This window comes from Phytophthora cinnamomi (assembly GCF_018691715.1).
Source record: "Phytophthora cinnamomi strain GKB4 chromosome Unknown Contig8, whole genome shotgun sequence".
NCBI lineage: Eukaryota > Oomycota > Peronosporomycetes > Peronosporales > Peronosporaceae > Phytophthora > Phytophthora cinnamomi.
Window position 1 is genome coordinate 968,080 of NW_027150941.1, and position 13,607 is coordinate 981,686.

Sequence of the window (13,607 nt, forward strand, 5' to 3'; positions counted from 1 at the left end):
CATGTCTGACAAGAAGCACAAGAATCTCTTGCGCCGGGTGTTCTGTAGGTGGTCCAACTGCACAGCAATAAACGCCCGGCGGAGCCGCGCTCTGAGGAGTTTAGCAGCTCGCAAGCGAGATAAGGAGCTTCAAACTGCCCTTCACTTGTGGGGCCATTTCAACGACGGCTTGGCGGTGCGCTTCAATCAGCTGAATCGCTATCACTTAACTCGACGCGTCCGAGCGCTGCAAACCGCTTTCGAATCCTGGAAGCGTAACACACACGGAAGACTTCGCTTGAGGCTGGAAAAGTATCAGCAACGCTCTTTCTTCCGTGCTTGGCGCCAATCACACCACCTTCGACAGCAGCACGTGCAATGGTTTGGACGGTTCCTTCAGCGATCGATAGCCAAGTGGCAACGACAAGCTTTTCAATCATGGAAGCAGAAGCACGACCGCTGCGTAAAGGCATGTGTCTGGAGAAAACACGCAGAACACGAGCTCGTAACGCGATTGTGGCGTCGATGGATTGGATTCGTCACCTTCCGCGTACACAAACGGCATTTGCAACAGAAGAAAGCGTTATCCGGTCTTAAACACGGCATGCAGCGAGCAATTCTGTCCACAGTCTTCACGTCATGGCAAGCCAGCTGGAGACGCAGTCAGTCACGAAACAAGTTGATCGTTCGAGCCTTTCGAATTAACACCAGTCACGCACGCGAGAGAAAATACCTTCAGGTATGGCATCGCCACTCGTCACTAACGGTTCAAAGGCGCAGGGCCCTGAGTCGAATATTCCAGCACCGAAATCTCCGAAACCTTCACAACAAATGGCAGCAGTGGATACGATTGTCGTTGCGCGATACAATCGCAACTTTGAAAAACTCGACACTTCAAGCTCAAGAACACGTCGAGAATGTGCTTCGGTCAACCACCAGGACCGATGTACTGCGTCGCATGATTCGGAGATGGAGATCGACCGCTGCTGAAAGCAAGCGGCAGCAACATCGACGAGCCCTCTTCGCAGAGAAACGCCGATACATGACGCTCCAAGCCACAATGCGGCAATGGCAATGGAAGGTCGCATGCTCTCCCTTGACCAAACAGCATCGGTTGATGCAACACTTGCTGAACAAACTCCGACAATCTGTTGAGCGGCATGCATTCAGGCTTTGGGAGCGTCAGGCACACAAGAAAACGCTTTTCGAGCGAGACAGGATAGGCGCTGAACTATTCCGTCGCTCAGAAATCCGGGTCATGGCGCTCGCAGAGGAGATTCGAGTTGAGCGTGAACGTCGAGTCGTATTCACTTCGTGGAAAATCATTACTACTCGGAAGAAATATGCTTGTGAATGCTTACAGCACATTTTGTTGAGAAAGCAGCAGTGGCTGATCCAAAATTCGTGGAGCATGTGGGTAATGCGCACGCAGACACAGCACTGTCTTGAAAGACTGCTAGCAATGATCACACAGCGACGTAAAGCAGCAGCGTGGTGCAAGCTCATGCAGATATATCATTACCACGATCTGAGATCGACCGGAGCTCGACGTGCTGGTATTATATGGCGCAAAATGGTTTTGCGTCACGCTTGGCATCACTGGAAGCGAATCGATAGTCTCGTAGCAACGCACACAGCGCTGACAGAAGCCCAATCATCTTCAATTGATTCGATGCTGGCATTCAAAGAGACACTGGCGAGGCGGCATCACAGAAAGCGTTGCCAGACATCAGTGTTCGTAGCGTGGAAACAGCATCTTGTTTGCACAAAGCGAATTCGTCTTCACTTGCTCACCGTCCTGGAAAAACGAGTAGAAGCGACTACCGCGTGGCATTTTCAGAAGTGGCGAACAATAGTAGAACGACAGAATCACCTCCAGCAGCTTTTGCACCAAGTTGTAAGGCGTCACCAAACACGGGAGCTTCGCATTGTGCTGGACCGCTGGAGGAGATGGACTTTGATAGCAGCGCACCAGCAATACCTCGACCAAATAAAGCTGGCATTCTCAAGACAGCGAGAGGTGAGCGCACAGCACATAGCAGCCGTGAAATTCTTGTCGTGGCAGCGACCATGCCTCGAGGCCCACTTTGTCCGTTGGAAAGTTTTTGTAGAGCAACGTCGGCGATATGTCGTAGAACAAATAATCGCACACACCCAGCGCTACACGCTTCGCCTCCTCCGAAGAGCTTGGTGGTCCTGGCAAGAGTCGATTCTTCAAACGAAGCGGAGGGCGTATCTGCTCACGAGAACTCTGAACAGGACACAGCTTGGATTTCTCTCGTTCGGTTTCTATCGATGGGGTCAATGGGATAGTTGGATGCAGGATCTTGACGAACGGTTGATCCGATTGATCAGGATGTATGAGATCTGGCGGTGGCGGAGAGGATTCTCAGCGCTACGCCAGCACTATCACGAAATCGTTCGACGCCAATCTGTCATGGCGGCGTCAGCGTATTCAGCCCACAGTATACAGCAACGAGAACGTCATGCGAAAATGATGCGCGGGATAGTACTGGTCCTGCAGCGGAAGACAAGCACTTCTCTGTGCGATCGAAGTTTCCGTCAGTGGCTCCGTTACGTGAAAGCCAAAGCAAAGACGAAATCTATGATCAGGCTAGCGCAGACAAGGTCTCAGAAGCGGACTGCACGGCGGTGCTTGATCAGATGGCAACAATGTACCCGACACAGCGCTCTCCTGCAACAGAAGGTTCGCAGACGCCAGGAAGTGTGGGAATACCGTCGCCAGCGGAAATTCTGGTTCGTGTGGGTATTCTTCACACAGCACTCGGTAGACGTCAAACGCTCGATCTATGACAAACTGGTCATCTGCGCTCTTCGGCACTCCCTTCAAGGTGCTTGGGTCCGCTGGAAATCCTACACAAAGCATGCAAACGATTTCCTTGGTGCCCAGCGGGATAAAGAGATGACCGCGTTGGAAGATAAGCACGAGGAATTATTATTGAGAGCTGCGCAGCTTGGACAGCAGAACAATACACTCCGGCAGCTATTGGTGAGCTCAGCGGCCAGGAAAATCAATCACATGCTCGATTTTCGGCGCAAGTCATGCATCGCAGTCGCGCTCGAGATCTGGAAGCATAAACTCCGGCAAATTCGTGTACTGCGGTTACGGATTATAGCACTAACCACGCGATACCAGCGTCTTGTGTTTTACCAATGGCAATACTCGACTTCGCAACACCGGAGGGCTGAAGAAATGAGACGAATACAACTGGACGCGACTGAGTGGGCAGCACGCGTAGTTCACACGTGTGCGACGCAGTGGCTTAAGCGCCGAGTATTTCTATCTTGGAAGACATTCACGAGAACTTGTCGGGAAATCAAACGAAACATTGCCGCGTCCAAGCGTAGACGTAACCATAAACTTATTCAGATCTGTTGGGTGAACTGGAGGACTATCAGTGAGACGCGAGCACGGCAACAGGATGCCATCACCGCACTAACTGCAAGAAAGCGGCTCAAAACGTTAGTGCAGGCGCACTGGCAATGGCGAGGTGTCTGCGAACGCTCTGGGCTTGCCAAGCAAAACGCGCTGCGTATGTGCATACTACTGAGGCGTGCTTGGCATCGCCGGCTCTTGATCCACGGCTGGAATCGGTGGAAAGCTTTCATGTTAGAGACAGATGCAGCCACGTTGCAATCGCATCTGGGGCTGGTAGAGCTCGAGCACCAGAATACCGTACAGCGCTTCTCGCGCTTGCAGTCCTTGTTCTGCTCATTCTCCAACTGGAGGCTGTATGTTCGTAGCCGACGTGGGCGTTTGGAAGGATGCACCCGGGCTGTGGCTGCTGCGGGTCACCGACGAATTCTCCACCGACACTTCGAATATTGGAAACGCAGGGTCGCTATGGCCACGGCACGACAGGTGCTGTTACGTCGGATGGGTAGGCATTTGCGTCGCCATTACAAAACCCTCGCCAAAGTCGCCTTGTGGGTATGGTTCTCACGCGTACGGGCCGAGTCTCGTGCACTGAGACGCATGACAACGCAGCTTCAGGTGGCCTCGAAGCAGTTCACGTCGACAACGGACGTCGCAGCACGCATCGCGCGCGCCCTGTTCACCGACTTGCTCGTGGCTGAGCACCAACTGCTTCGGTCTCAGCAGCGCAGCGCCTGGAAAGTAGTAAACTCGACGGTGCGCAACGCGCGTCGACGGCACCTTCGCGTCGCCTTCGACCGGCTTGCAAGCGGTCCCACAGCCACGAGAACGAAGCGCCGGTTCTTGGCTCCGACGCATGTCGCCAACGCCCGCGCCTTCGTGGACAAGATGACTTCGGTGCTGCTACGCTGGGGCTACCAGCGCTGGAAACGGCAGTACGTGGCGCTGGCCATCCAGGAGGCCGAAGAGGCCCAGCAGGAGCTGCTCCGCGCGCTGCACCACGTCACGTCGTACCGGCAAGCGCTGGATCCGTACACTAAGCGAAGCTAAACACGTGAGGAATAGACAAAAAAACTCTTCGGTATTAACTTACCAGCGGACACAGCTGAGCGCTGCGCCTGCCTTACGGGGTGAGGCCGTCGGCCGCCGCGTCCAGGGGCGTGGTGTGCTGCAGCCGCGCCTTCATCTCGGCCGTGAGCGCGCTCACGTCCTCTAATGACGGGACGGCGATCTTGTCGCTGCAGCCGACGCCGTCCAGCATGTCGAACCTGGCCACGAGCGGCCGGTGGTCCGACACCAGCCGCCAGTAGTCCACGAGCTCCTCCTCGTCGCTGAGCAGCACGGGCGGCTGCACGTGCCGCCAGTCGTGGCCGAACTGCGGGCGCTTGAGCCGCACCACGTCGGGCAGGCGGCGCGGCACCAGGTGGCAGTCCGCGGGCTTGAGCTGCAGCCTGGGCACGCAGGGCTTGACGTCCTCCTCGTCGTCGTGCTCGTCGTCCTCGTCCTTGTCGGCGTCCGCCGGGGCCGGGGCGCTCTGCAGCCGCGCGCCGAAGATGAAGTCGACGCCGACCTCGCGGTTGTTGTGGTTGCAGTGCGTGATGCGCGCCTCGCGGCCGTGCAGCTGCGCGAACATGCTGGCGAAGCCGTGCTTGGTGACGAGGCGGTACACGGGGTCGTTGTAGTCGTTGAAGTCGCCGCAGAGCAGCACGGGCACGTCGTGCAGCTGCTGGCGCGCGATGTACTTGCGCACGGCCGAGAGCACGCGGTCGATCTGGTTGAGGCGCAGGCCCGCGTACATGGCGTTGTGCGGGAAGGTCAGGTGCGAGTTCACCACGAGGAAGGAGCGCTGCGCCAGCGGCGCGCGCGCGCGGTTCCACTTGGTGGCCACGTGCAGCAGCAGCGCCACGCGGTCGCCCGCGTCCTCCACGAGGTCCACGCTCTCCACGTAGTGCAGCTCCAACTTGCGCTTGTCCACGAACACGGCCAGCCCGTCCTGCTTGTCGCCCGGCCGCTTGGCCGAGTGCAGGTAGTGCGTCGGCTGGAACGCGGCGCGGAAGGCGCGCTGGTACGCGCGGTTGAACCAGAACTCCTGCAGGCACACGAGGTCGCACTGCTCGCGCTTGATGGCGCCGATGGCGGCCTGCGCGCGCGCCAGGAAGGCCGGCTCGTGCTCGCTCTCCACGCGCCCGCCGTGCCGGAAGTAGCAGGGCGCCAGCAGGTTGAACGTCATGAGCGACAGCGACGCCGGCGCCGGCCGCCGCAGCGTCTCGACCAGCATGGCGGCGACGCGAGGGGGCTGGACTGGGATAACACTGACATCCGACCGACTTCCAGTTCGCTAAGTACGGGCTAAGTACGCGCTCAGGACGGTCTACCGCCGGTTGAAGTTCCGCCGCCGCGTCATTTTCTGGCCAAAGCCGCGTCACCACCCCAAGTACGTGGCGATTTGGCTTCCTGCGGCGGCTGCACAACTGCGGCGGTCGACGCCGACTTGGCTCGCGGGGGATGTGCGGAGGTGGCCTTCTCCCTGGTTACAGCCACGCTCGTCGACGGTCGTGAGAAAGCGCGAGGCAGCCTGGCCGTGACCTGCTCCATCAGCGCCTCCTTGGCCTTGGCGTGCTTCGCCTCGAGCCGCTGGTTGTGGCCCTTGGACTGCCTCTTCAGCTCCGCCGTCTGCTGCCGCACCTGCTCCTTCAGCTCTTCCACGTCGTTCTCCAGGCAGTGCAGGCACAGCGGTTTAGGGCCGTGCTCCGTGTAGCGAACCAAGCCCATGTCGAGGTCGTCCTCGTCGCATCCTTCGTTGAAATCGTCCTCCTTATCCTCCTCTTCGCTGTCTCCTTCTTCGTCGTCGTCGTCGCTGCTGCGGCTGCTGGGCACGACGCGTTGCCGAGGTGGGGCAGGTTTCGCGTGCTCGGATCGCCGGGTGTTGAGTGATGGCACAGGCATAGCACACAGCCGAGAGGTTCTTATCGCTTGTTGCCGAGCGCGAAGATCGGAGAGTGAGAGGCAGAAAAGAAGGTGGACATGGCAACTTCAGCTTCTTTCAGCTACTGCCTGCGAACCATAGTCCCTCCAGTATGGCGGTGAGTCGAGGAATTCATGCAAGACAAGAAGGAGTCAACGGAGCTGGTCATTGAATCACAGTTTCGCAAACAACCAGCACGAACACCAAATTCCCAACAACCAAGTCAAATCCGCAAGTCTCCGAAGACCCTCTTCAATGCAGCGCAGTCGAACTCCACCATCAAGTCCAAATTGGCGAACTCTGCCTCGTCCAAGCAACCAGGATCTGCACCCACGCCGGCGTGCCGACACAAATTGAAGCGTGAGTAGCTGGTAGCTGCAGTGCTGGCTAGCAACTACTTCAATTATTAATACATTCACTTTTTTATCCACTCGATTCATGTTTTGCGCAGTATCCTAGCGTTTAATGATCTCTACAACATTGTGCCAGCCACCAGTACAGCGGTGAGAAAAGTACTTGATTGCAAGGAGTGGAGTGTAACTTTAGCTACATGTACAAATGGTGGATGCACGGTGAAAGCGAACGTCTGCATCAAACTTCAGAAGTACATTACGCGGTTCACTTGCACTTGGGGTGTTGAAAGCGCTGGCAGCTGCACTGCAGGCAGGAGCATTGTAAGAGGGGCCTCTAATCAGTGCACCACTCGTTCGCCTTGGATCTCACTCTCACTTTTGAACTGCGCGGCACGCGTGCAGGCGTTCGATTGAGCAAGACGATAACTCTCGTGGACCATGACTTCATGCACAAGTCCTCCCCTAAGTCTTGACTTGGGGCGTTGTGGGGTTGGAGCAGCGGCAAATTCAAGTCACCTGCGATCTCCAAGCGGCGACAGGCAACTAGGGGGGGGGCTTCGGTATCCGATTTGACGGATTTCTGTTGCTGGGCGACGCGCGGAGCACACCCACCGACAGGGCAGGCAAGGGGAGCAGCGGCGAAGCAAGTGCGCGGGGATGGCGGGCGTTGGCATCGACTGTCTGTGCGAGAAATGTCCAACGCAATCGTGCTCAAACAGCGCGGAGGCCGCTGGTCCGACACGGACCGGGGGCTACGCGTTTCAGCTGCAGTCAAGCGGCCCACGGCCGAGCGAGCGAGCAATCGGTGGCGACAATGCCCAGAGAGCCACAGGAGTCCGATCTTATCACCCGAGGACTCGACGCGTCGGCGCGTGCTTAGTCACAGCGCCCGAGACGTGAGTTCGCGGCGGGAAGCGGAGTGTCGATACCGTTCAGTCCGTCCCGACAGAAGTTGCTGGCGCAAGTGGTGCTTGGTCTGGACGCCGACGGAGAGTACAGCTGACAGCAGCTGACTGGTAGGTCTTTCTGGTTGTCGAGGGCCTCGGTCTTGACCGGCGGAGTTGTCACCATGACGCACGCCAGGCGTCGTGCGGGACGGCGTCGTCGATCATTCATCCGTTCGGCACCGCGCCGCGCGCAACGGCTGCCGACAACAACTGACGGAATCATCCCACGACATGCTCGAGCCGCCAGAAGCGCTGGCGCGGTGGCCCTCACCGCTGGCGATCGGCGCCCCTGGTCGCTGAACTGCACCGGGTAGCAGCGGTGACAATCACGGCCCGCGACGGCGGCACGAAATCAGGCCCGACGCGCGCCAGCCACGAGTCAAGCGGGGATAACACTCGACAGCTCTCCGCTGCGTTGATCGGCACAATGTTATTGCACCCGTTCCGGCGTCTCGACACTCCACTCCACCGCTTCCCAGCAAGCGGTCTCCACACACCACAGTGGGAGGCCGCGAACCCAGCTATCCAGCCCAGCGGTTGCAGCAAGACGAGTATGACGACGCGCGCGAAGCCACCCAGCTGCAGCATGAATAAGATCGACGTTGCTGTGGCCGTGCACAGCGCGACAGCTGGGTACCACGTAACGGCGTGCTCGCTCTGCAGCACCAGCTCGCTTTAACTGGTCCCAACTGCCAGCTGCGGCCGCCGCGCTGTTCACACGACCGACCGGGCGCCGCGAACTCCTGGATTCGCGAGCACTAGTCAAGCGTGGAGGGCGTGAGGGCCGAGCGCCAAGGGTATTTCTGCGCGTTGCCACTCGCTGCGCGCCAAGCTGCAAGGGCGTCCCCGAGCGCTGCCCGACTGGCAAAACCGGGCAGGAACCCTCGGGCGACAACGTTCGCGGCACCTTCCTCTCCTTCCAGCTTTTCGTTGGCGCTGGCAACGAGTCCAGCGCGATGCATCGCGTGGAGCCAAGTCGCTGCCGTTGCGGCAAGGGCGGACTTACTCGCCGCATGAGACAAGCTCGCCGCACGAGCGACGAGCAGCAAGATCCAGCAAGGCGGCCTTGGCCGAGCCGATAAGGCCTTGCGCGCAGAGTAGCGGCGCCAAATGCAGGCCCGCGCCACGTTGGCCGCGTACGCTGCGCATATCATGCCTCTCCGTTCGGACAGTGCTTGCCGGTGACCGGTTCGGTCTCGTGGGCGCGCGTGACTCACGTGCGCGCAGGGCAGCCAGAGCTGCGGAAGGGGCCGGAGCTCGCGGCGTCAAGTCATCGCGCCGCGCTTAGTCCGGGGCAACCGCAAACAAGAAGCGGCCAAGCGGAGCCCGCCGCGGCGACAGCAGCACCCGAACGCACGACGCGGGCCAGCAAGCAAGCGGGAAAACCGTCGGTGGTTGTTGTGGTGGCGATATGCGGTCGGGTTCCAGCCAACAACCACGTCTTGCCGGAAAGCAGCAGCTTCGTCTGTCGTTTGCTCGGGACGCGAACGAAACCTTGTAAGCACAGCGTCGGATCGCAAAATCCCCAGAACGTTGGCGTCTTATTCCCGACAGCGACCACAGAAAGCAGGATCGGCTTTGCGCACTTGAGCTTTGAAGATGAAGCCGGACGGCAAGATGCAACACCAGCAGGCCCGCTGGAGACGAACGCCCGCGAGCTTCCCCGAAGGGGGCCCACCAGAAGATCCGAGGCTGTACCGGTCCACCGACTTGCCCCAGCAGCAAGTGCGAAGGGACACCGCACTTGACTGCAATACCTGTGCTCTCCGGCGGAGACTCCGCAGCGGCGGCGGTGCTGCTGCTGCTGCTGACAGAGCGGAGCCACCTCAAGCGCCCCGCTGCGCCAAAGGAAAACGGAAGAAATCAGTGGCAGGTTCAGCGTCCGCCCTAGAGACCGCCTCGCGGCAGGACTTTTCGGCAATCAAAAGCCGTCACCTTCGGCCGGCCGTCACGCGGGGACTCGCCTCGCCGTGTCGCGCTTTGCTGCGCTGACCAGCGGCGCCGGCCGGCAGAGATCGAGGCGGCGGCCTGGCCAAAGCTCCGCACTTTTTCCTCCGAGACGCCTCGGCCCGGCGCGAGGAAGCTTTCGCGCGAGCGGCGCGAAGCCCCTCGGTATAGAGAGGCAAGAGCAAGCCGAGCTTTGCACTGCGTCTCCGACTTAATGCGGACGGTTTTGCGATTCCGAGCTCGCCTCTGCTCTGCACCAAAATGCTCGCAGGCGTTTTGTGAGTTCAGTGGTCCCCCACCCCAGCCAGAACCCGCGCCCAGCCAAGCACGCCGGAGCATGCTCTTGCCACTTGCAACGCACTTGCCACTTTCACGCTCGCTCGGTGGTTGGCGCCGTCGCATCCAGCGCGCCGACGCTCACTTCGCTTTTCGCTCGGCGCCCGAAAGAGCACCCGGTCATTTCCGCAGCGGCGCGAGCTTGCCCTATCAGCCGAAAGCTCCAGCCGCAGCAGCCGCAGTAGCGCACAGCACGGCAGCTTTGCGCTCAACTTTCTCCTCCTCGCACAGCGCAACAGCAGCACATCGCAGCGGTGCATGCACAACTCGGACCGCGAGCAACTCGACACGGGACTGCAGCCGGACAGCGCCGACCGAGGCAGCGAGCTCTACCGCCAGCGCCGCCTCAAGCGCAGTCACCACCTCATGAACAGCCAGGACGACGGCTTCGCAGCCCTGAGCTCGCCGCGCGGCGGCGAGCAGCAGCAGCTCCTGTGCAAGTACAAGTCCGGCAAGTGCTCGAACCCGCGCGCCACCAAGCGAAACGGCCAGCTGCATACCCTATGCCATTTCCACCGCGACCGCCAGAACGAGCACCAGCGCAAGAGCGACCGCAAGCACCGCATGGTCAGCGTCGCGCGGCGCGCCAAGCTCGGCAGCATCGGCGTCGGCAGCGACAGCGCTCGCCGGCATAGCCTGCACTCCATCACGTCGCTGGAAGCTGCCTTCCCGAGCGGGTCCTCCGTCTCGCCGCTGAGCCGGTTCGCGTACGACCAGAACGCGTCGGATGCGTTTAGGAACTCGCAATATCCTGCTCCTACGGGGGCAACTTCAGCCGTGACCAACGGACTAGCAACACTAGCGCCGCCGGCACCTGCAGGAACCACGCGCTTGCCGCCTATTAGCTTCCTCATGCCTGGCAAACTCGACGGGTACCGCGCCACCAGCACTGCAGTGCCCAACTTGCCCCCCAGCAGCTTCATCACCGATAGTCTGAACGGCAACGCGGGCAAGACGGCATGAGTTTGAGCGATATTTTTTGTTGGCACGTTGCTCGCTGCCGCCCTGCAGATCTCCTATCAGCTCGTGCGCTCGACGCTGCCTCACCGCCAGCCGGGTATCGTCGCCTTCTAGCTACTCCGTTGACGAAGACCCGTCGCACTCCATCGTTGCTCAAGGGACGAAAGTGTACCATACCTCGCCATCCGAACCACGCACCACCCCACGCTGTCGCTGTTATTTAACCAAAACATTGGTTCTCCGTGTGCACACAAATACATGCTCTGGTTTTGCCTTGCTCTGCAGTCAGTTATGTTGGAACGCGATGGTGCCCTGCTCGGCGTGAGTTGAGCCCAGCCACGGACCGCATCGTCCCATTGCACGAAAAGCAGTCGTCCTGCGCTCGTGTCAATCGAAATGTCAACGCCAACGATACAAGTCCGTAGCCCCCTGCCGTATCTTCCCATGCATACAAGGCCTGCTTCACAGCACCTTGCAGGTCGACATCGCATCGGCCGGGCAAGACGCAGCGCGGGGTTCCACGCCTCCTTTCCTTTCAGAGCTCGGCGCGCAGATGGCCAGACGCGCTCCAGCAAGAGGGCGAGCCTGCACGAGTCTTATCTGTGCTCCATCGCAGTTTGCAACGTTGGCCCCATCGCGCCGCCCTGGACACCTTAGTAGCGAGGCCGCCGCGGCGCGATCCTTTTTCGACAACTGCACCAGATCGAGAGAGAGCCTTCCAAACAGACGAGCGAGCGGGTGCTCTTCGTGCTCTTCGTGCCCACCGTGTCGACACGGCCACTGTCATGGCCGTGCGATACGTGCACTTGGATCTGGAGTTCGGTGCCATCCGCCCCCGCCATTGTATTCTCATCCCCGTCACGAGAGGGTCCGTCCGGCCCAGGTCTCTGCAACACCTCCTCGTGCGCGTCGCCCGAAGCTAAACGCGACGACTTGTAAACAGCAGTTGTAGCTGCAGTAGCCGCTCTCGAACCTGGACGGTGCGGCAGCCCGGGAGCGAGCGAAGGCGCGATACATGTACACGTTGAAGCGTCGAAGCTACGTGTGGACAACTACAATGTACCAGCGGGATTAGTAGTAGTAGTAAATATGGTAGTAATATTACGGGTACTACCAGGACTCTCTGAGACGGATATATTCACACTAGTAGTGGTTGTAGAAAATAGTAGTATAGTAATGCAATACTATCACTAATACTCCACTACTACTCACGGCTGCTCAGCAATTCTCCTGTTCTTGCATTGATATCCGACTCCTTCCCTCCGTCTCTCATCTTGGTTGTCCGTATTGGGGTTCCTAATAGTAGTCGTCTTCGTCGTCCCATCCAGGCGACGACGGTGAGGAACGTGGCGAGGATGATGACTCCTGGTTGAGTAAGCTAGTCTGCGAGGACGACGGCTTGGGCAACTGCAACTTCCCTTGTTTAGTAATCGCAATGAACACTTTCCGGTGCTCGACTCGCAAGTAATCTGTGCCGCCGTGTGAACGAGATTCCACACGTCTTCGATAGTACCTGCTTTCCGCGAATGTCCAACCGACAAGAGCACGCCGAGATCAGACACTGCAGATACTGGAGGTGATGAGGGTGTGGTCGCTAGTCGCAGGTAGTTTGCCTTTCGCGGAATATGCCTTCTTCTTTTACGATTTGTTGTCTTGGCGATGGCGCAAGTCGTCGACGTTTTAGGAGCGCGCACCTCTGCCGAGGCAGTGTCGTCCTCAGGAAGGTCTGGCGAAGGTCGAGGTCGGAGTCGAATCCAGTCCAGATACTGCTAGGCGGCGCGCTAAAGCGTGAAGGGGGATCGAGCATTTTGGCAGGGAAGGATGCTGCTGGGGAGGCGGCTTCAGCGTCTGGATAGACCGCCTGAACACAATCGGACAGCAAAATCTACGAGGCGTAGTGTGAGTACGAAAACCCAGTAATAACACTAACGAATATACGGATCATACCTCTCGTCGAGTGCCGAATTTAAATCTTCAAACACACCGATAGCTCGTATGTGGTGTACGGGATTGGAACATACACTCACGGATCTCGTTTGAGCTCGTCGCCCTCCTGGCAACCGTTTACAGCGCAGCCCATATTTCGTTTGTCGGGTTATGACACGGTTTCAGAAATGGCGATCTTCCCCAAGCGACGAATCGAGAACCAGTCGATCTAGATTTGCTGGATAGGAGTCGTGGTTGCTCGGCCAGGGATAACTCGCCAGTATTACTCGGCGTACTATGGTGGCGCGTTGAGTCCAGCAAATTAGTACTAATAGTGAATGTGCGGTAGTAGTATTACTAATACCGTCTAAAATCTGGTAGTAGTAGTACAGTCGGGTACTGGTTTAGCAAGTACTATCAATCTCTGGTTTCGGCACACATCAATTGTCTTGTGCCAAAACGATGGTACCACACGGGCGAGGGGGGATTTTTCGCGGACAAACAACAGACGCCACGCAAGCGCAGAGAAGCCGACTCCAACTTCTTCACGCCGGCGGATACACGCGGCTCGGCGGCAGGCAACGACCGACCCCAGGCAGCAGCAGCACACACAGGTAGCGCTTTAGCCGGCGGCGGCCGCCCTCCCCCCCTCTCCTCCCTCGCCCTTTCCCCTCTCTCACTAAGCCGCAGACGACCGATGGCCGCGGGTTTAACACCGGCGGGACGGAAGATCGCGCGCCGCGTCGAGTGTCTTCCTCCTTCCCCCTGCGCGCCCCGCCCAGCCCAGCGACCGTCGT

General features: G+C 58.9%; 4 protein-coding genes across 4 annotated transcripts; 2 read left to right on the forward strand and 2 right to left on the reverse strand.

The window, feature by feature from the left end:
* Window positions 1-3,976: 3,976 nt before the first annotated feature.
* IUM83_11753 (uncharacterized protein) lies at window positions 3,977-4,426 on the forward strand (the record flags this gene model as incomplete). The annotated part of the gene is made up of 1 exon (XM_067936332.1): window positions 3,977-4,426. The coding sequence occupies one exon, from the start codon at window positions 3,977-3,979 to the stop codon at window positions 4,424-4,426; it is 450 nt and encodes a 149-aa protein (XP_067798672.1).
* A 73-nt stretch (window positions 4,427-4,499) lies between these two features.
* On the reverse strand, window positions 4,500-5,654 carry IUM83_11754 (Transcriptional effector CCR4-related protein; the record flags this gene model as incomplete). The annotated part of the gene is made up of 1 exon (XM_067936333.1): window positions 4,500-5,654. One exon carries the CDS (start codon window positions 5,652-5,654, stop codon window positions 4,500-4,502), a length of 1,155 nt encoding a protein of 384 aa, XP_067798673.1.
* Window positions 5,655-5,776: 122 nt separating this feature from the next.
* Window positions 5,777-6,322, reverse strand: IUM83_11755 (uncharacterized protein; the record flags this gene model as incomplete). Its single annotated transcript, XM_067936334.1, has 1 exon — window positions 5,777-6,322. The coding sequence occupies one exon, from the start codon at window positions 6,320-6,322 to the stop codon at window positions 5,777-5,779; it is 546 nt and encodes a 181-aa protein (XP_067798674.1).
* A 3,860-nt stretch (window positions 6,323-10,182) lies between these two features.
* IUM83_11756 (uncharacterized protein) lies at window positions 10,183-10,887 on the forward strand (the record flags this gene model as incomplete). The annotated part of the gene is made up of 1 exon (XM_067936335.1): window positions 10,183-10,887. The coding sequence occupies one exon, from the start codon at window positions 10,183-10,185 to the stop codon at window positions 10,885-10,887; it is 705 nt and encodes a 234-aa protein (XP_067798675.1).
* Window positions 10,888-13,607: the final 2,720 nt, after the last annotated feature.